The sequence below is a fragment of the Cherax quadricarinatus genome, chromosome 63 (genome assembly GCF_038502225.1).
Source record: "Cherax quadricarinatus isolate ZL_2023a chromosome 63, ASM3850222v1, whole genome shotgun sequence".
NCBI lineage: Eukaryota > Metazoa > Arthropoda > Malacostraca > Decapoda > Parastacidae > Cherax > Cherax quadricarinatus.
In genome coordinates, this window is record NC_091354.1 from 13,452,339 (window position 1) to 13,474,636 (window position 22,298).

The 22,298-nt window shown below is 38.8% G+C and overlaps 1 protein-coding gene across 1 annotated transcript in view; it reads right to left on the reverse strand.

Annotated features, from left to right (window-relative positions):
• Ehbp1 (Eps15 homology domain containing protein-binding protein 1) overlaps positions 1-22,298 on the reverse strand; it is a 488,549-nt gene that overhangs the window by 25,390 nt on the left and 440,861 nt on the right. The window contains exons 14-16 of the mRNA XM_070098683.1: positions 17,376-17,580; positions 11,260-11,396; positions 7,094-7,187 (exon numbers count right to left, since the gene is read on the reverse strand). Coding sequence (XP_069954784.1) covers positions 7,094-7,187; positions 11,260-11,396; positions 17,376-17,580 — 436 coding nt within the window. The remainder of the gene's footprint in view (positions 1-7,093; positions 7,188-11,259; positions 11,397-17,375; positions 17,581-22,298) is intronic.

Here is a 22,298-nt window from a genome sequence, read left to right on the forward strand (position 1 = left end):
TGGAATAAGAAAGGGTAAAATGAGAATTCATAGTGTGGAAATTAGGTGTGGAGTTACTAAAAGTATTAGTCAGAGAGCTGAAGAGGGGTTGAATGGCTTGGTAACTTAGAGAGAATGGGACAAAGTAGAATGACTTGGAGAGCATAAAAATCTGTAGGGAAAGGAAGGCAAGGTAGGGGTCATCCTCGAAAAGGTTGGAGGAATGGGGTAAAGGAAGTTTTGTGAGCAAGGGGCTTGGACTTCCAGCAAGCGTGTGTGAGTGTTAGAGAAGAGTGAATGGAGACGAATAGTATTTGGGACCTGATGAGCTGTTGGAGTGTAAGCAGGGTAATATTTTGTGAAGGGATTAAGGAAAAACTGGTTAGGCAGACGCGAGTCCTGGAAATGGTAAGTACAATGCTGCACTTTAAAGGAGGGGTTTGAGATAGTGGCAGTTTGGAGGGACATCTAAACTGTCGTATCTGAACGCCTCTGCAAAGACAGTGATTATGTATGAGTGATGGTGAAAGTGTTGAATGATAATGAAAGTTTTTTCTTTCTTTTCAGGTTTTTCTGTTTTACTTTTTGGGTTATCCTGCCTTGGTGGGGAAATGGCCAACATATTAAAAAATGAGAATTCACAGGAGCACAGTATTCAATAAAAGAGCATCATTAATGGAGAGAAAATGCAGTACTGCAGACCACAAAATTAGTACAGTGGACCCCCGATTAACGATATTTTTTCACTCCAGAAGTATGTTCAGGTGGCAGTACTGACCGAATTTGTTCCTATAAGGAATATTGTAAAGTAGATTAGTCCATTTCAGACCCCCCAAACATACACGTACAAACGCACTTATATAAATACACTTACATAATTGGTCGCATTGGGAGGTGATCGTTAAGCGGGGGTCTACTGTATTTACATTCATGCAGAAGAACTAAACCAGTAAGGGTTAAACAATGCCTAGGGAATGAGAGGTAATCCAGTTTGATTCAAGGAAGGGAAAGGTAGCTCCAATTCCTTAGATTGAGAGCCCTTCACTAATCGCAAGGCGCCACCATTGAAGGGAGCTAAGGAAGAGAACATTCGTGTAAGCAAGGACAACTACTTTACTTGATCCACAACAATATTTCCAGATCAACTAGGGTTAATGGTCATTTACATGTGTGTTCTCACACTTCAGACCAGTTTTGAGAGTTATTTTATTTACTCTCTCTCTTTTGCTTCAGTTTTTATAACATTTCTTCTTCTATACTCTTGCTGAGGCAATATTCACCTATTCAGTCACTTATGTTAACATCTAATGCCCCCTTTTCTGCCATGATCTGCTGTCATAAGCAGTTCACAGATAACCTGCACTTAGCAGAGGAATGTTATGGCAACATTGCAGTCTGTCCTGGACCACTGTCAAGTCTTAAGTGCGGTTATTGGTGAATAGTTCCAGCCACAGTATTTTTTTTTTTTTACAGCATGCTGGTTGTTTCCCACAGAAGCAAGGTGACCCAAAAAAGAAAGAAACACTTTCATCATCATTCAACACTTTCACCAATATTCACACATAATCACTGTCTTCGTAGAGGTGCCCAGATACAACAGTTTAGATGTCACTCCAAACAGCCAATATCCCAAACCCCCTCCTTTAAAGTGCAGGTATTGTACTTCCCACCTCCATTGGCTGTTGTCAACTGTTGTAGCACAAACTGAAACATTTACTAAAGAATTTTACATGTCTGCAGTGAGAAGCAAGAATGGCTGAGAGAACTGATAAAATAAGCATGTACGAGCAAAAAAAGTAAAGGAAGGAAGGAAGATAAAAATACCCATAAAGAAGACAAAAGAAAACAGAATGGAATGCAAAAAAGAAAATGAAGCATTTAGTGTTGTAGCAAAGCAGATGTGGCCAAGTGGAAAAACATTTATGATATAACCCCAGCATTTACCTTTACAAAAATACATTTAATTCTCAATAATAAAGCTTTGATGCTCTTAAGAGTTTTCAGAAGAAATAGGATAAGGGAAAAGAAAATACAGGAAAAGAAGGTAATATAACAACGATATTTCTACGTAAAAATTTTTGAACAGAAGAAAGTTTAGCTGGCTAAACTCATGACTATGACTGCTCAATTTTTTACTGTCATAGCATTGACATTGTGTTTTAAAAGAGAGCTCAAATATTTAAAATGTCACAGGTGATAGAACAGATTGAACATATAAAGACAATCTGGGCAATATTCCCAGCTAGCTGGTGACTAACCAGACACAGGTTAGTCACCAGCAAGAAAGGAAGCCTGAGGTGCCTTAGTTTGTCCTTGCTAACTACAAGCATGCTCAGGCCCTCAGATATGATAGGCCAATCAGATCAATTTCTGGAGAGTGAATGACAATACCTCTTTTAAAGTCAGTGCTCTGGATGGCTAAGAAAGTCTACTTGAAGTAACTGGTTAAGGCAAGGACTTAGGGAGAGAGCTTAGAGCAGCCTGCCTGTACTTATCCTCCCCAGCCAGTTGGATGAATGTACCTGTGAGTGGGTGCAGGTGTTGTTGCTTCTATCCAAAGAAGAGCATATGTCAATAATTGGATTCAGAGTAAGAAAGTGGAGTGAGTTGCAAGCAGAGGCTCTCAGGTTGTTGACTGTGAGGCAGCCAGTACATTCTAGCCATGTTGTATATATGAACAAGCAACTGAGTGAATTAGTGGCCCTTAGATAATGTCTGTGTAAATCAGGAGACCCTACATGATGTGTGTAAGAATCAGCAACACACCTTAGATGATGTTTGAGGGCTCCTAGACACAGATGTCAAGAGTCAAACAAGAGATTCTTGCAAACTGTTTCAGAGCACCTGATAACTGATGTATTGGTCCAGTCACAGTATTGTGCCTTTTTATTCTTTATGGGAAATAATGCTGTCAGTCACCATGCCCCAGGGACTGTGAGTACAGCATGAGAGAAGATGCCATGGAGAGTAGTAATGGTGCATCAAGATATTGCTGCTTCACTCCACAAGAATGATGGGATGCCCTTGACACATATTGAAAGAAAATTTCTCTTCCATTTCCTCAGTAGGAAGGCACAAACAGTAACAACTGAATCTATGCCTGAGAAAGACACTTTCCTTGAACACTACCTGCTACAGATAGAAAGATATATGAACCCAAGGAGGTGTTAGATGTGTAGTTACAGATAAATAAAGTTTAGTCATTACAAGGGAAAGACAATACCAGTCTAAGTATTGTGAAACAGTTAAGTGCCTCACTTCAGGGAGGAATATTTAGCCAATATTTTACTTCTGTACCCTTTTTAACTGAAAATAGTAGAAAACCATTTTATATGTGTATATATTAATTAAACAATCAAAAAAGATTTTACAGTATTTACCTTGAATGCTGATGCATTCTTGCTCATTGCCGGTGGATGTTTCTTGCTCATTTTAGACTGCAATACTCTACTCTTAAATCTATTGAACCAGCCATCACTTGCAATGAATTGTGGTTCATCATTAACACTATCTACTAATCGCATCTTTAAGTTATCTTAGAGGCTCAGGGCTTTTTCCTATATCAGCATAAAGGTAACAGGCCTTCTTTCCTTCTTTCATTTTCACTAATCAAACCAGGTGACTTTCAAAAGAAAGGGTGTGAGGGTTTTAATGTGCTCCAAGACACAGTCTTCATCCTCGATAAAAGTTGTAGGATTAGACCAATTTACACTACACACAAGGGAAATGTCAGTCAGTATTTCACTCTTTTCACTTTAGTATGCCTAGTTTCCTCTCAAAGGTCATAGTTCCTTTTCTATGGCACTTATGTATCAGTAACACAACTTATGCACTTTCAAACATGTTGCATGACTGTTATCCAAAGTAAAAGTCATAAAAATACTATGAGCACGAAAGGAAGCAAATAAAATGGTGGTGAAATGATTAATTCCCACCCTGCACTTCCCATTGTAATGAGTCACATTTGGAAAGGCAGAAACAAATTTTTAAGAAACTGAATTGGTTCCAAAATATCCTATTTGTAAGTGCAGATCTTTGTAGTTCTGCTATTTTTAAGCTGGGGACCCCTTGTATTATAAATTACATATATTATGGTGCTATGAAAGATGGTATTCACCTGAAAGAACTACAAGCCCTTCACTTTAAAAACCCTTTAAGGGACAGTAGGATGAAAGGGAGGAAATCTTGACACTGATGAAGGGCTCTTGATTCAAGGAATTGGAAATACTTTCCCCCTTTCTAGCACCAAACTTAATTAACTCTCATTCCCTAAGTGTTGCATGATCCCTACATGTTTAGTGCTTCCCCATGAGTATAATAATAATTCACTTTATAGAAAGGTGTATGTGTCAGGAGCAGGTAGTAGGTTGGTAGACAGCAACCACCCAGGGAGGTACTACAGTTCTGCCAAGCGAGTGTAATACGGAAGCCTATAATTGTTTTATATGATGGTAAGATTGCTGGTGTCTTTTTCCTGTCTCATAATCATGCAAGATTTCAGGTATGTCTTGCTACTTCTACTTACACTTAAGTCACACTACACATGCATGTACAAGCATATATATATACAGTGGACCCCCGCATAACGATTACCTCCGAATGCGACCAATTATGTAAGTGTATTTAAGTAAGTGTGTTTGTACGTGTATGTTTGGGGGTCTGAAATGGACTAATCTACTTCACAATATTTCTTATGGGAACAAATTCGGTCAGTACTGGCACCTGAACATACTTCTGGAGTGAAAAAATATCGTTAACCGGGGATCCACTGTATATTTTTTTTTTTTTTTTCAACAAGTCGGTCGCCTCCCACCGAGGCAGGGTGACCCAAAAAAGAAAGAAAATCCCCAAAAAGAAAACACTTTCATCATCACTCAACACCTCCACCACACTCACACACCATCACTGCTTTTGCAGAGGTGCTCAGAATACAACAGTTTAGAAGCATATATGTATAAAGATACACAACATATCCCTCCAAACTGCCAATATCCCAAACCACTCCTTTAAAGTGCAGGCATTGTACTTCCCATTTCCAGGACTCAAGTCTGACTATATGAAAATAACCGGTTTCCCTGAATCTTTCCCTGAATCCCTTCACTAAATATTACCCTGCTCACACTCCAACAGATCGTCAGGTCCCAAGTATCATTCGTCTCCATTCACTCCTATCTAACACGCTCATGCACGCTTGCTGGAAGTCCAAGCCCCTCGCCCACAAAACCTCCTTTACCCCCTCTTTCCAACCCTTTCGAGGACGACCCCTACCCCTCTTTCCTTCCCCTATAGATTTATATGCTTTCCATGTCATTCTACTTTGATCCATTCTCTCTAAATGACCAAACCACCTCAACAACCCCTCTTCTGCCCTCTGACTAATGCTTTTATTAACTCCACACCTTCTCCTAATTTCCACACTCCGAATTTTCTGCATAATATTTACACCACACATTGCCCTTAGACAGGACATCTCCACTGCCTCCAACCGTCTCCTTGCTGCTGCATTTACCACCCAAGCTTCACATCCATATAAGAGTGTTGGTACTACTATACTTTCATACATTCCCTTCTTTGCCTCCATAGATAACGTTTTTTGACTCCACATATACCTCAACGCACCACTCACCTTTTTTCCCTCATCAATTCTATGATTAACCTCATCCTTCATAAATCCATCCGCCGACACGTCAACTCCCAAGTATCTGAAAACATTCACTTCTTCCATACTCCTCCTCCCCAATTTGATATCCAATTTTTCTTTATCTAAATCATTTGATACCTTCATCACCTTACTCTTTTCTATGTTCACTTTCAACTTTCTACCTTTACACACATTCTCAAACTCATCCACTAACCTTTGCAATTCTTCTTTAGAATCTCCCATAAGCACAGTATCATCAGCAAAAAGTAACTGTGTCAATTCCCATTTTGAATTTGATTCCCCATAATTTAATCCCACCCCTCTCCCGAACACCCTAGCATTTACTTCTTTTACAACCCCATCTATAAATATATTAAACAACCATGGTGACATTACACATCCCTGTCTAAGACCTACTTTTACCGGGAAGTATTCTCCCTCTCTTCTACACACCCTATATATATATATACACACCCTTCTGGGTTTTCTTCTATTTTCTTACTAGTTCTTGCTCCTGTTTATTTCCTCTCATCTCCATGGGGAAGTGGAACAGAATTCTTCCTCCGTAAGCCATGTGTGTCATAAGAGGCAACTAACATGACATGAGCATGGGGCTAGTAACCCCTTCTCCCGTATACATTACTGAAGTTAAAAACAAAACCTTTTGTTTTTCTTTTTGGGCCACCCTGCTTTGGTGGGATACAGCTGGTTTGTTGAAAGAAGAAGTGTGTTTCAGGGCATAAAATGAGAAAGGAAAGAGTAGCAACCTTGTTGTGGCAAGGTAGATTGTACTTGCACAACCATGAGTGTAGTCATGCCAAAGGTTGCAAAACCTTGACCAGTAAAGAACTGTATACAGAGACCACCTCCATTCTAAGTCAGGGAATGCTTGGTTAACACACAAAGCATTTTGAATGATTTTGCAATCACACTTGCTAAAAGGCTATAGATTATTAGATAAACTAAATAAAAACTGAGGGCTAGTGAAGTTCAGGTGTTGTTGTTAATAGACAGTGCTCCTGCTCACTAACACTAGCAACAGGTGATCATCTCAAACATAGAAAAAAAAACTGTGTTGTTTCTTAACATTTTTAGCTATTTTAATATTCTAAATGCTTAGAAGATATGAACGAACATAAGATCTGATAGTAAACTACAGATGATAGTGTGAAGTAATGAGATACTGAAGAGAGAAGTTTACTGATAAGTTGGAGCTAAAGAGATATAAGAGCCAGTGGAAAAACCTATTGAATATACAGTGGCACAAAGGCTACTTTGAGTGCTATACTGGCATATACAGTATTATAGCTGATATATTGGAGGTCAAGACACAGGTGAGTCGATGCACTATTTCAGGAAAAGTGATCTATATATTCTGAATAAAATTCTACAATATTTCAATTAAAACTCATCTAAATTAGAAAACACCATTAATGTACAAGCAAAATTGTTGCAAAACAAACAAGAACTCACCTCTTCACCTGTAGAAATAACTGAGGATCTAGGGGATAATGATTTTCTGTTCTCCTTATTGCAAGTATCTTCATTTTCATGACTACCATTAGGGCTGAAAAATATGTGTTAATTCAGTTACAGAGAGAATGTGTAAAGATCCTTCCCTCTTAAAGCATATATACATACTAAAATAAAAATGACTAAAATACCCCGTGGAAAGGGATGCTTACCCTTTATTCTGTAACTGATAACCAAACACACAGAGGAAAATGAATGTTTTTGCTTGTTTATTATAATCATTAAACTTTCACTTCTCCCTTCCTACATGATACAGTAATCATAAAGAGTACACTGTATATTAAAACAAACACAAGGATCATTTACAACACTTCAAAATCTAATCCTCCAGTATCTTAACTATACATGTTTTCTAGGCAAGAAGCTCTATTATGCTGCTAGAGTATTTTTTCAACATGATGGCTGTCTCCCACTGAGGCAAGGTGACCCAAAAAAGAAACACTTTCACCATCATTCACACATAATCACTGTCTTTAGAGAGGTGCCCAAATATAACAGTTTAGATAGCACTCCAAATAGCCACTATCCAAAACCCCTCCTTTAAAGTGCAGGCATTGTACTTCCCACCTCCAGGACTCGAGTCCAGCTAACTGGTTTTCCTGAATCCCTTCACAAAATATTACCGTGCTCACACTCCAACAGCTCATCAGGTCCCAAAAACCATTCATCTCTATACACTCCTATCTGTAGATGAATGGTTCAGAGAACCGACAAGTTGATAAATTAGACACATGTGCATCACTTGGGTATCTTTAATGAGGAAATGTTTTGCCACACAGTGGCTTCATCAGTCCATACAACAGTCCATCTAACATGGTCACACATGCCTGCTGCATGTCCAGGCCCCTTGCACACAAATCATCTTTTACCCTGTCCTCCATCCTTTCCTAGGATGACCCCTACCCCTCCTCCCCTCCACTATAGATTTATACACCTTCCAAGTCAACCTATTTTGCTCCATCCTCTCTAAATGACAAAACCACCTCAATAACCCTTCTTCAGCCCTCTGAATAATACTTTCGGTAACTCCATACCTCCTCCTAATTTCCACACTACGAATTCTTTGCATAATACAGCCATGGCCTGGTGACAAATACCATAAAACTAGTGTAAATAAGTTGTGAAAGAATATAACTATTGCTAAACCTTAACCCCTTCAGGGTCCAGACCCCCAATCTGAAACTTATCCACAGGGTCCAAGAATTTTCAAAAAAATTTTTTGCTCTTTTTTCTTATGAAATGGTAGAGAAGCTTTCTCCAAGGGTAATAAACAAAAAGTATAAAATTTGATGGAAAACTGATGAAAGTTTGCTACTGTGAATTTTGCTGTGTCAGTGATATTTATGCATCAGCGATTTTGCCCAATTTGACTCCTATTTTAGGACAATTGTATTGTTCCAGTTAACCAAATTATTAGCTATTTCGCTAGAATGCCCTCCATTTTACTGACTGAGCATGAGAATCTACCCAGTCATCTATTTCAACTACCCAATAAAGTGATCAGAAATTGGTAATTTGGCCAATTTCACACAAATTTCAAAATACAGCCTCTCCTCACTTAGCGATGTACTTGTTTACCAACCACTCAGACTTACAACCAGCTCTCCAACCAGCATGCAAACCTAAATAATGTATATTAGAGCTGATTTCCTCTATTCTGTTTATTACAATATACAGTACACTAATGTATAAACATTTAAAAATATACCAGAAATGTTATAAATAGTACAAAGGCAACATTAAAAAAATATCTAAAGATGGTTGATACAAACCCACTACCAGTACAGTATGCTCCTCACTTAATGACCAATTTGCTTACCAACCTACTACTAGGAACGGAACCCCGTCGTTAAGTGATGAGAGGCTGTACGTATTTCAATTTCAAAATAGGGTTCAGAATAAACAATGCAGACATTCCTGGCATTAAAATAACATTTTTCTCTGTTCATTAGTTATGTTCCCAGGCTTTACACATGAATTTCATTTTGATTTCTTATTCACAAATAATTTTTATTCACACCAAAAAACAGAAGATTTACTGTTATGAAATATTCTAATAATTGTATAAATAACATTAGGCATTTGTGAACACATATTAGACCCACCAATTGATGTGTATTGGATGCCTGATGTGATTCATTTACTCTTGAACATCAACAAAAATCACATTTCCACTAATTTGACCTCACTTTCATGCTATCTTCAGTCCTAAAACTGATCAAAAAAATATCTAATTCTATAATATATCTCCCATTCTATCAAATGAGACCAAGAAACTGTGAATACAACCATAAAAAAATGTACAAAAATACCCCGCAAAGTCACTATTTTAAGCCAAAAACACAGTTGCAGTTTTTTCTCAGTATGCACTGTGTGCTGCAGGATTTTTTTTTATATTGTGCACACTTACTGCATAGACCCATTCTCTCATATCTAGGCCCAAATTTACCACTCACAGCTTATCTGAGTGAGCTGAGCTTATGGTGTAGAACTACAACACTGACACTGGCTTCAAAGCCATAGAACTACAACATGGACTCTCAGGGGGTTAAAGAACACTACGAACACATTTTAGTCATATTTTTTGAAGAATAATGAACACAAAAATATTATGATGTAGGTGACATTGCTGAGTGATGTAAAGTCAGACAAAATGACATTCGCTGAACTGAAATTTGCTCTTTAAAAGTGGCATTAAGGTGAATTTGACGGAGGTCAAAATGACATAAGGCAGGGTATGACTGTATTTACACTACACACTGCCCTCAGACACTACATCCCCACTTTACCATTGATAAATTCAAGTCTCACTACTCTTGGAGCCCAGCCATGGACCAGGCTTGTCTGGTGCTTGCCTGGTCAACCAGGTTGCTGCTGCTGGAGGCCTGCTGCCCCACATATCTATCATGGCCTGGCTGACCTGGCACCTGGTGAAGATACTTGTCCAGTTTCCTCTTGAAGGTTGAAGGCTTCTACACTTGTTCCAGCTGTGTTTCTGATATCTTCTGGTAAGAGGTTGAAAAGTCTGGGGCCACAAATGTTGATACAGTGTTCCCTTGTTGTCCCTCTGTACCCCTGTTCCTCACAGGGTTTATTTTGCACTTCCTCCCATATCTCTCATTCTAGTATGCTGTTATGGCAGTGTGCCTCCAGCCTCTTTCTTGCTACAGCATTCACAGCCCATGCTTCACACCCATATAAGTGTTGGTAACACTATACTCTGGTACATTCCTTTCTTTGCCTCCATGGATAACGTTATTTTGTCTCCACAGATACCTCAATGCACCACTCACCTTTTTTCCTTCATCAATTCTATGGTTAATCTTGTCCTTCATAAACCCATCTGCTAACAAATTCTACTCCCAAATGTCTGAATACATTCACTTCTTCCATACTCCCTCCCTCCTAAGTGATATCCAATTCTTCTTTACCTAACTCATTTGAGGCCCTCATCACCTTACTCTTATCTATGTTCACTTTCAACTTTGTATCTTTACACACCCTCCCAAACTCGACCACTAACTTTTGCAGCTTCTCTTTAGAGCCTCCCAAAAGCACAGTATCATCAGCAAAAATTAATTGTCAACTCCCATTTTGTATTTAATTCACCTTAATTTAATCCCACGCCTCTCCCCAACACCCTAGCATTTACTCCATTTATAAATATCTTAAGCAATCATGGTAACATTACACATCCCTGTCTAAGACCTACTTTTACTGGGAATTAATCTCCCTCTCTCCTATGCACCCTAACCTGAGCCTCACTATCCTCATAAAAACTCTTTAAATCATTTAGTAACTTACTACCTATTCCTTTCACTTGTAACATCTGTCACATTGCACCCCTATCCACCCTATCATATGAATTTTCTAAATCCATAAATGCAATGAAAACATCCCTACCTTTATATGTTTCAATGTTAACACTTGATCCACACATCCCTTACCCATTCTAAAGCCTCCTTGTTCATCTGCAATCCTGCTCACTATCAATACTATATTCGCAGCACTCGCCAAGATTACTAAGTAAATAACATATTGAGTTCACTTCTTTATAATGTACTAAAGCATACAAAGAAATATGGGGTTGTGTTGGTTTTATTAACCTGTTTGGTCGGTGTTCCTGAGTTGCAGCTGGAGCAGTGACATCCTCCTCATCATCCGAGGCAAATGGATCTACAAGCTGCTTATGAGTCATCAGTACAGGACGCTCACCACTGCTGCTGTTGCTGCTCAATGATGCCTGTCACAGTCAACTTTGATTTACTATAAATAAACAACATTATTTATTATTTTTTTATCACATCGGTCATCTCCCACCGAGGCAGGGTGACCCAAAAAGAAAATACTTTCATCATCATTCACCACTTTCACCTCACTCATACATAATCACTGTCTCTGCAGAGGCGCTCAGATACGACAATTCAGAAGTCCTTACAAAATCGCCAATATCCCAAACCCCTCCTTTAAAGTGCAGGCACTGTACTTCCCATTTCCAGGACTTGAGTCCGGCTAACCAGTTTCCTAAATCCCTTCACTAAATATTACCCTGCTCACACTCCAACAGCTAGTCAGGTCCCAAAAACCATTCATCTCCATTCACTCTTCTCTAACACGCTCACACATGCTTGCTTGAAGTCCAAGCCCCTCACCCACAAAACCTTTACCCCTCTCCCTCCAACCTTTTCCTGGACAACCCCTACCCTGCCTTTCTTTCCCTACAGATTTATATGCTCTCCATTCTCTCTAAATGACCAAACCACCTCAACAACCCCTCTTCAGCCCTGTGACTAATACTTTTAGTAACTCCAAACCTGATTTTCACACTCCGAATTCTCTGTATAATATTTACACCAAACATTGCCCTTAGACAGGACATCTCCACTGCCTCCAGCCGCCTCCTCGCTGCAGCATTTGCAACCCAAGCTTCACACTCATATAAGCGTGTTGGTACCACTATACTTTTGTACATTCCCTTCTTTGCCTACAGGGATAATGTGTTTTGTCTCCACAGATACCTCAACGCACCGATTACCTTTTTTTCTTCATCACTTCTATGGTTAACCTCGTCCTTCATAAACCCATGTAAATATATTAATTTAATATGCATATCATACATATAAAACTTTGCATCTGTTTGTTTACTATAATTATCTGTTTATGGTTACATTAGTTTAATATCATCCCTATCACCCTTTTTAATATATCAGCACAATGTTGAATATTGTTTCCACTTGCTTTCCAACAAATAGTATACTTATATGTAATTTAACCCTTAGACAGTCGAGACCCCTGCTCGCAAACTTGCTCTCAGTGTCGAAGAGTTTAAAAAAAAAAAAATTCTTATGAAATGACAGAGAATCCTTTCCCAATGGTAATGACACCAAAAGTACGAAATTTGATCAAAAACTTAGGGAATTACACTCTTGCAAAGTTAGCGATCTCGGCGATATTTATGCATCGACGATTTCGCCCAATTTGAGCCCTATTTTCGGCTAATTCCATTGCTCCAGTCAACCAAACTCATAGCTATTTCTTTAGAATTCCATTTGTTCTATCAACTGAGTACAAGAAACCACCCATTTACCGATTTCAACTACCCAATAAAGTGGTCAGAAATTGGCAATTTGGCCAATTTCACGCAAATTAAAAAAGATGCCAATTTCAAAATAGGGTCCAGAATAAGCAATGCAGACATTCCTGGCACTAAAATAACATTTTCTCTGTTCATCAGTCATGTCTCCAGGCCCCTCTTATATTACTCTTGCTTTCTATTTTGAATTTTTATTCACACAAAAAACAGAAGATTTACTGTTATGCAGACTACTTCATTATTGTAATAATTGTGTAAATAATGTCAATCCATTCATGACTGCGTATTAGAATGGCTAGTTAGACACTTACTGGACAAAGACATCATTTGTTTACTCTTGAACATCTGCAAAAATCGAACATTTCCACTACTTTGAGCTCAATTTCAAGGTCCTTTTCATTGCGAAACCAATCAAAATCTTCTCTATTTCTGTAATATGTCTTCCATTCTATCAAATGAGACCAAGAAAACGAGAATACAATCATAAATACTATATGAAAATGCACCCAAAATTCGGCATTTTAATCCAAAAACAAGGTCGGATTTTTTTTCTCATTATGCACTGCGTGCTGCAGGATTTTTTATACTGCACACACTGACCACACAGACCCATTCTCTCACATGTGGGCCTACCAGCTTTCTCCCACTTGATTTGAAGCTGCTAGAATTTTGGAGTATAAATACGTCAAAAACACTGGCTCGTAAGACGTACATGTACGTCAGAAACAGTCAAAGGGTTAAAGGGTCTTACTAATCATATTTTTTATATATTGGCACAATGTTGGTCATTTATCACCCCAATATAACACACTCACACATACCTGTTGATTGTTCATGGTCCTACCCCTGTATGACTCTTGTGGGAAGTCTCCTTCAGAAACTTTTTCAAACCCTTCCTGGGATGACCTCCTTCATTCTATCCCAAACTCGTACACCCTCTTGGTCATCCTACTCTGCTCCATCATCTCTAAATGCCCAAGACACCGCAACAGCCCTTCATATACCCTTTGAATAGTATCTTCCATAAATGCACACCTAATTTCTATGCTCTAAATACTCCAAATTCTTTGCATAATAATCACACTATTCACTGCTCTCAACTATGACATCTCTGCTGCCTCCAACCTTTTCCTTACTGCAATCTTTAAAGCAAATGCCTCACACCATATAAAAGAGTTAGTGCCCATATATTCTGGTGCATTCTTCTTACTGCCTCCATAGGTAAACTTTTTTCTCTCCACAGATGTCACAACACTACACTTACCTTTTTTCTTTCATTCATTCTATGGTTCACCTCAGTTCCCTACCAAATATTTAAATACTTTCACTTCCTTCATTTAATATCCATTTTTTTCGTTACCTAAATATTGCTACTCTCATAACTTTCCTCTTTACTGGATTTAAAACTTCCTCCTTTTACACACCCTTTCAAACCGTTATTAATATGCTGACAAAAATATCTTCATTTTCTTCAAGAAATTTAAATGGATAATATTCCAGCTGTCTTAGTATCACTAGATAAGAATAACAAAGTCAAGCTTCCTTACTACTGATATTCTGTAACCAATGATTTAACCTTCAACTTCTAAAATGGAAATGAAATTTGCAGTCAATATCATAATCATACCTTATTATTATATTAACACATCAGCTGTTTCCCACAAAGGTAGGGTGGCCCGAAAAAAGGAAAACTTTCACCATCATTCATTTCATTACTGTCTTGCCAGAGGTGCACTTACACTACAGTTGTAAAACTGCAACATTAACACCCCTCCTTCAGAGTGCAGACACTGTACTATCCATCTCCAGGACTCATGTCCTGCCTGCTGGTTTCCCTGATTCCCTTCATTAATATTACCCTGCTCACACTCCAACAGCATGTCAAGTCCTAAAAACCATTTGTCTCTATTCGCTCCTATCTAACACGTTCATGCATGCTTGCTGGAAGTCCAAGCCCTTGCACGCAAAACTACTTTTACCCCCTCCTTCCAATTTATACACTCTCAATGTCATTCTATTTTGTTCCCTCCCCTCTACATGTCCGAACCACCTCAACAACCCCTCCTCAGCCCACTGGATTATGATTACTAATATTTACAGTAGAACCCCAGTATCCACGGATTTGGTATTTACAGTTTCAGTTGTCCACTGTTTACCATGACCCAGAAATAACCTTATTTTAGCTAAATAAATGATAACAAAGTGCAAAAGTAGTGATGCTGGCAGTTCTTCAAAGCCCAAGAGAAGCTGGAAGTGCTTCCCATCAGTAAAAAAAAAAAGTGCTAATTCTAGACTTATTTTGTATGATTTATCTATTAAACTTTATCATAGGAATGTATATAGGCGAAAACTGAATCGTATACAGTGGATCCTCTACTTACGAATTTAATCCATTCCGTGACCTTGCTCGCACCTGGATTTGCTCGTTTGCAGAGTTAATTTTTCTCATTTAAAGTAAATGAAATGGAATTAATTCGTTCCAGTGGAATTCCAGGCACAACAAAATACGTCAATAATTTCCCTAATATCAACTCTACGGCTTATTTATCTACCACAATTCATCTAATATGACATATTAAACAATATTATAAACATAGAAACATAATAAACAATATTATTAACATAGAAACACTAGAATGAATAAAATACATGTCATTATGTATTTGGCTAGTGGTGATGACAGCGGCCATTGTTGGGGTTTATAGGGCCACCACAGTGGCCATTCCTGCTCCTGACTACATGTGTAAAGAACGTAGGATAACCCAAAAAAGTCAGAGTGACTTATAACTGCTGCACTCTTAATGCTACATGTTTAATGCTACACACTTAATGCTACACGCTTAATGCTACACGCTTAATGCTACACGCTTAATGCTACATGCTTAATGCTATACACTTAATGCTACATGCTTAATGCTACATGCTTAATGCTACACTTAACTGCTACACTTTGTCACTGATGCCTGCTTTAGTATTGTACATATCATAGAAGTGGTACAATGGTACTACCTGGCCAAGTCATTAGCCCTCCACCTAGTTTGTTTATCTATGATTTCCTGCTTTAAGTCCATGGAAATCATCCTCTTTTTCTTCTCAGCACTGTCCTTTGCACTTGCTTTCTTAGGACCCATGGTTAGAAACAAGAAATTTTGTGAAATAACTTCATGAAATGTAAGGAAAACATGAGAATTCTCTCCACCGCAAGTGGAGTGGACTGAGCACTGTTTTGATACAAACTGCAATCTCATGTGCTGTATAGTCCTTGTGGCTTAGCGCTTCTTTTCTGATTATAATAATAATAATAATGCAATCTCATGGTGGTGTTCAGAAACTTACTTATAGTATAGGGTACAACAAGGTCTGCCACTGCTGCTTTATGTTGTCTGCCACTGCTGCTTTATGTTGTCTGCCACTGCTGCTTCATGCTGTCTACCACTGCTGCTTCATGTTATCTGCCACTGCTGCTTCATGTTGTCTGCCACTGCTGCTTCATGTTGTCTGCCACTGTTGCTTCATGTTGTCTGCCACTGCTGCTTCATGTTGTCTGCCACTGTTGCTTCATGTTGTCTACCACTGCTGCTTCATGTTGTCTGCCACTGTTGCTTCATGTTGTCTGCCACTGCTGCTTCATGTTGTCTGCCACTGCTGCTTCATGTTGTCTGCCACTGCTGCTTCATGTTGTCTGCCACTGCTGCTTCATGTTGTCTGCCACTGTTGCTTCATGTTGTCTGCCACTGCTGCTTCATGTTGTCTGCCACTGCTGCTTCATGTTGTCTGCCACTGCTGCTTCATGTTGTCTGCCACTGCTACCTATGTCTGTCACTGCTGCTTCATGTTGTCTGCCACTGCTACCTCATGATGTCTGCTCCCAATTTTCCTAGCATGATGAAGAGCTTTCCAATATATGAAGGTTGTGCGGCAGTGACAATTGGACAGGTATTGGATGGTGACGTCATTTGTTTACTCTTGAACATCGCCAAAGAATTGAACATTTCTACTACTATGAGCTCAATTTCGAGGTACTTTTCGTTGTAAAACCAATCAAAACCATATCTATTTCTGTATTATATCTTCCATTCTATCAAATGAGACCAAAAAAACGAGAATACATCCATAAAAGCCATACGAAAATATACCACTAAGGGGAGGCTAATTGCTGAGAAGTGAGCTCCATTATTTATGGTCCAATTTCTTTCATTTTTGGTGTACCTAAAGAAGCATCTTTCCATCATACATTGTCAAAGTTTGAATAAGATAGTCCAACAGACAACTGAGATCCAATTCCCTAGATCAAGAGCAAGAACCCCTCACAAGTATCAAGGAACCTCCCTTGAGGCCCGCTCGTATCTGGAAATTTTGCTCGCGTCTGGAAGCAAAAAATCGACTAAGCGACTCCTCATATCCGGAAAAACTCACACGTGGATGCACTCGTAAGCAGAGGTTCCACTAGTATAAGGTTTGCTACTATCCACGGTAGTTCTTAGAATGTATCCCCCTCAGATATGGGGGACTACTGTATTTTATTATTAATATTATGTTCACCAGAAAATACTAAATCATAATAGATTTTACAGCACTAATATATTTAAAATATAATCTCATAAGAACAAATTTATTGAAAGGACTTACAGTAGAGTTTCTGTTTTCTGTTCTAGCAAGTTTTTCACGTGTGGGCGACAGAACTTTAGTACCAATTTTGAAAATCTCCGAAGTAATGGATTTTGACGATGCTAAGAGCCGCTCTTTTGCTGATGGTGTAGTGGAAACATTGCTTCCATCTTTCTCTGGGCCATAGTCTCCACTTTTTCTTTTGCTTGAACTAGTAGTATTGGACCTGCAATATAAAAGAATATTATGTACAGTACTTTCTTTAACACACCAGCTGTCTCCCACCGAGGTAGGGTGATCCGCTAAAGAGGAAATACTTAGACCATCTTTCATTCAATCATTGATCTGCCAGAAACATGCTGACATCACAATACAGATGGCCCTCCAAATTGCAACATCCTCTGTCAAAATGCAGGCACAGTATTTCTTACCTCCAGAACTGCAACATCCTCACCCCTCCTTCAAAGTGAAGGCATTGTATTTTTCACCTCAAAGACTCAAGGCCAGCTAATCAAATTTACCCAAATATTTTCATCAGTTCTTCTTTTATCAGCGGATGGATTTATGAAGGATGAGGTTAATCATAGAACTGATGAAGGAAAAAAGGTGAGTGGTGCATTGAGGTATATGTGGAGGCAAAAAATATTATCTATGGAGGCAAAGAAGGGAATGTATGAAAGTATAGTAGTACCAACACTCTTATATGGGTGTGAAGCTTGGGTTGTAAATGCTGCAGCAAGGAGGTGGTTGGAGGCAGTGGAGATGTCCTGTCTAAGAGCAATGTGTGGTGTAAATATTATGCAGAAAATTCGAAGTGTGGAAATTAGGAGAAGGTGTGGAGTTAATAAAAGTATTAGTAAGAGGGCTGAAGAAGGTTTGTTGAGGTGGTTTGGTCATTTAGAGAGAATGGATCAAAGTAGAATGACATGGAGAGCGTATAAATCAGTAGGGGAAGGAAGGCGGGGTAGGGGTCGTCATCGAAAAGGTTGGAGGGAAGGGGTAAAGGAGGTGTTGTGGGCGAGGGGTTTGGACTTCCAGCAAGCGTGCGTGAGCGTGTTAGATAGGAGCAAATGGGGACAAATGGTATTTGGGACCTGACGATCTGTTGGAGTGTGAGCAGGGTAATATTTAGTGAAGGGATTCAGGAAAACCGGTTATTTTATATAACCAGACTTGAGTCCTGGAAATGGGAAGTACAATGCCTGCACTCTAAAGGAGGGGTTTGGGATATTGGCAGTTTGGAGAGATATATTGTGTATTTTTATACGTATATACTTCTAAGCTGTTGTATTCTGGGCACCTCTGCAAAAACAGTGATTATGTGTGAGTGAGGTGAAAGTGTTGAATGATGAAAGTATTTTCTTTTTGGGGATTTTCTTTCTCTTTGAGTCACCCTGACTCGGTGGGAGATGGCCGACTTGTTGGAAAAAAAAAAAAAAAATTTCATCAGTGCTATCTTGTTCACACACCAACAGTACATCAAGTCATAACAACCATTTGCCTCCAAATACAATAAAATTTCTTGCATTTTAAGTTGAAAAGTGCATAATATTTCTAGCATTTAAGATAGAATACATAGTTCTGTACTAATATGTATTCTCTAACTTAAAGCATAAGGCAATTTGTATTTGGGGGTAAGATTATAAGATTATTATTTTATATGTCTTTGATGGCATAGTCCCTCTCAAATTATTCTTTCCGTGAGGAAAATAAGACAGCTGTCCCATTATTAACTGCTGAAGGTTAATATAACAGGATAACTCAAAAATCCAAGTGGTGTGACTTATTCTGTTTGAGGTATATAGGTCTTCTTCCCTAGGATGCAACCAACAACAGTCAGGTAACTCATAGATACCTATTTACTTCTAGGTGCATGGAGACTGCAGTTGTAAGAAGACATGTTCATATGTCCTGACACAGTATGTAAGACTGTCTTCACTGGGGAGTAACCTACTTTATTCTCCCCATTCAAACTGAGTATCCCTTTCTTCCTTTTATTAAAAAATACACTTATCCCTTGTTCCCTCTTATTAACCCTTTCACTGTCCTTAAAAACATAAGAAAGGAAGATCACTGCAGCAGGCCTGTTGGCCCATACTAGGCAGGTCCTTTACAATCCATCCCACTAACAAAACATTTGCCCAACCCAATTTTTAATGCTACCCAAGAAATAAGCTCTGATAACTCTTGAGTCCTGGAAATGGGAAGTACAATGCCTGCACTTTAAAGGAGGGGTTTGGGATATTGGCAGTTTGGAGGGATATGTTGTGTATCTCTATACGTATATGCTTCTAAACTGTTATGCTCTGAGCACCTCTGCAAAAGCAGTGATAATGTGTGATTGTGGTGAAAGTGTTGAATGATGATGAAAGTATTTTCTTTTTGGGGATTTTCTTTCTTTTTTTGGGTCACCCTGCCTCGGTGGGAGACGACCGACTTTTTTAAAAAAAAAAAAAAAAAAAAAAACTCTATCCACTCATTTGTAAGTCCCACTCAAATCCAACCCCTCTCACTCATATTTATCCAACCTAAATTTGAAACTACCCAAAGTCCTAGCCTCAATAGCCCAACTAGGTAGACTGTTCCATTCGTCAACTACCCTATTTCCAAACCAATACTTTCCTATGTCCTTTCTAAATCTAAACTTGTCTAATTTAAATCCATTACTCCGGGTTCTCTCTTGGAGAGATATCCTCAACACCTTATTAATGTTCCCTTTATTAATACCCACCTTCCACTTATACACTTTGATCATGTCTCCCCTCATTCTTCGTCTAACAAGTGAATGTAATTTAAGAGTCTTCAATCTTTCTTCATAAGGAAGATTTCTAATGCTATGTATTAATTTAGTCATTCTACGCTGAATGTTTTCCAACGAATTTATGTCCATTCTGTAATATAGAGACCAGAAATGAGCTGCATAATCTAGGTGAGGCCTTACTAATTTTGTAGGTATAGAGCTGCAGTGTAACCTCTGGACTTCTGTTGCTTACACTTCTTGATATAAATCCCAATAATCTACAGTGGACCCCCGGTTAACGATATTTTTTCACTCCAGAAGTATGTTCAGGTGCCAGTACTGACCGAATCTGCTCCCATAAGAAATATTGTGAAGTAGATTAGTCCATTTCAGACCCCCAAACATACACGTACAAACGCACTTACATAAATACACTTACATAATTGGTCGCATTCGGAAGTAATCATTATGCGGGGGTCCACTGTATTTGCCTTATTACGTACACTTAGGCATTGCTGTCTTGGTTTAAGGTTGCTGCTCATCATAACCCCCAAGTCCTTTTTGCAATCTTTATGGCTGGTCCACTGTATTTGCCTTATTACGTACGCTTAGGCATTGCTGTCTTGGTTTAAGGTTGCTGCTCATCATAACCCCCAAGACCTTTTTGCAATCTTTATGGCTAAGTTCTACATTATTTAACTTGTAAGTGCTAGGGTTATGGACACTCCCGAGCTTTAGAACCTTGCATTTATCTACATTAAACTGCATCTGCCACTTTTCTGACCAAGAATAGAGTTTGTCTAAATCCTCCTGAAGTTCCCTGATATCTATGTTTGAATCAATTATCCTACCTATCTTTGTGTCATCGGCGAATTTGCCCATTTCACTAGTAATTCCCTCATCAAGATCATTGATATATATTATAAATAACAACAGGCCCAAGACTGATCCTTGTGGAATGCCACTTGTTACAGATCCCCACTTAGATTTAACCCCATTTATGGACACACTCTGCTTCCTGTCTGTGACCCATGACTCGATCCATGAGAGCACTTTTCCCCCAATGCCATGAGCTGCCACTTTCTTTAACAGTCTTCGGTGCAGAACTCTATCAAAAGCCTAACTAAAATCTAAGTAAATAATATCAAATTCTTTATTGTGATCAACAGCCACAAAAGCTTCACTGAAGAAAATGAATAAATTAGTTAGAGAAGAACCTGTCCACAATGTCCAAGAATTTAAAAAAAAAAATTATTTTTTCTTATGAAATGGTAGAGAATCTTTTTTTTTCTGAAGGTAATAAATGCAGCAGCGAGGAGACGGTTGGAGGCAGTGGAGATGTCATGTCTAAGGCCAGTGTGTGGTGTAAATATTATGCAGAAAATTCGGAGTGTGAAAATTAGAAGGTGTGGAGTAATAAAAGCATTAGTCAGAGGGCAGAAGAGGGGTTGTTGAGGTGGTTTGGTCATTTAGAGAGAATGGATCAAAGTAGAATGACATGGAAAGCATATAAATCTATAGGGGAAGGAAGGAGGGGTAGGGGTCGTCCTCGAAAGGGTTGGAAAGAGGGGGTAAAGGAGGTTTTGTGGGCGAGGGGCTTGGACTTCCAGCAAGCGTGCATGAGCGTGTTAGATAGGAGTGAATGGAGATGAATGATACTTGGGACCTGACGATCTGTTGGAGTGTGAGCAGGGTAATATTTAGTGAAGGGATTCAGGGAAACCGGTTATTTTCATATAGTCGGACTTGAGTACTGGAAATGGGAAGTACAATGCCTGCACTTTAAAGGAGGGGTTTGGGATATTGGCAGTTTGGAGGGATATGTTGTGTATCTTTATACGTATATGCTTCTAAACTGTTGTATTCTGAGCACCTCTGCAAAAACAGTGACAATGTGTGAGTGTGGTGAAAGTGTTGAATGATGATGAAAGTATTTTCTTTTTGGGGATTTTCTTTCTTTTTTGGGTCACCCTGCCTCGGTGGGAGACGGCCGACTTGTTAAAAAAAAAATAAAAAATAACAAAGTATGAAATTTGATGGAAAACTGAAAATTATGCTTTCGAGAATTCTGCTGCATCAGCGATGTTTATACATCGGTGATTTTGGCCACTTTGAGTCATATTTTAGGCCAATTACATTGTTCCAGTTGACCAAATTCTTAGCTATTTCACTAATATGTCTTCCATTTTATCGACTGAGCACAA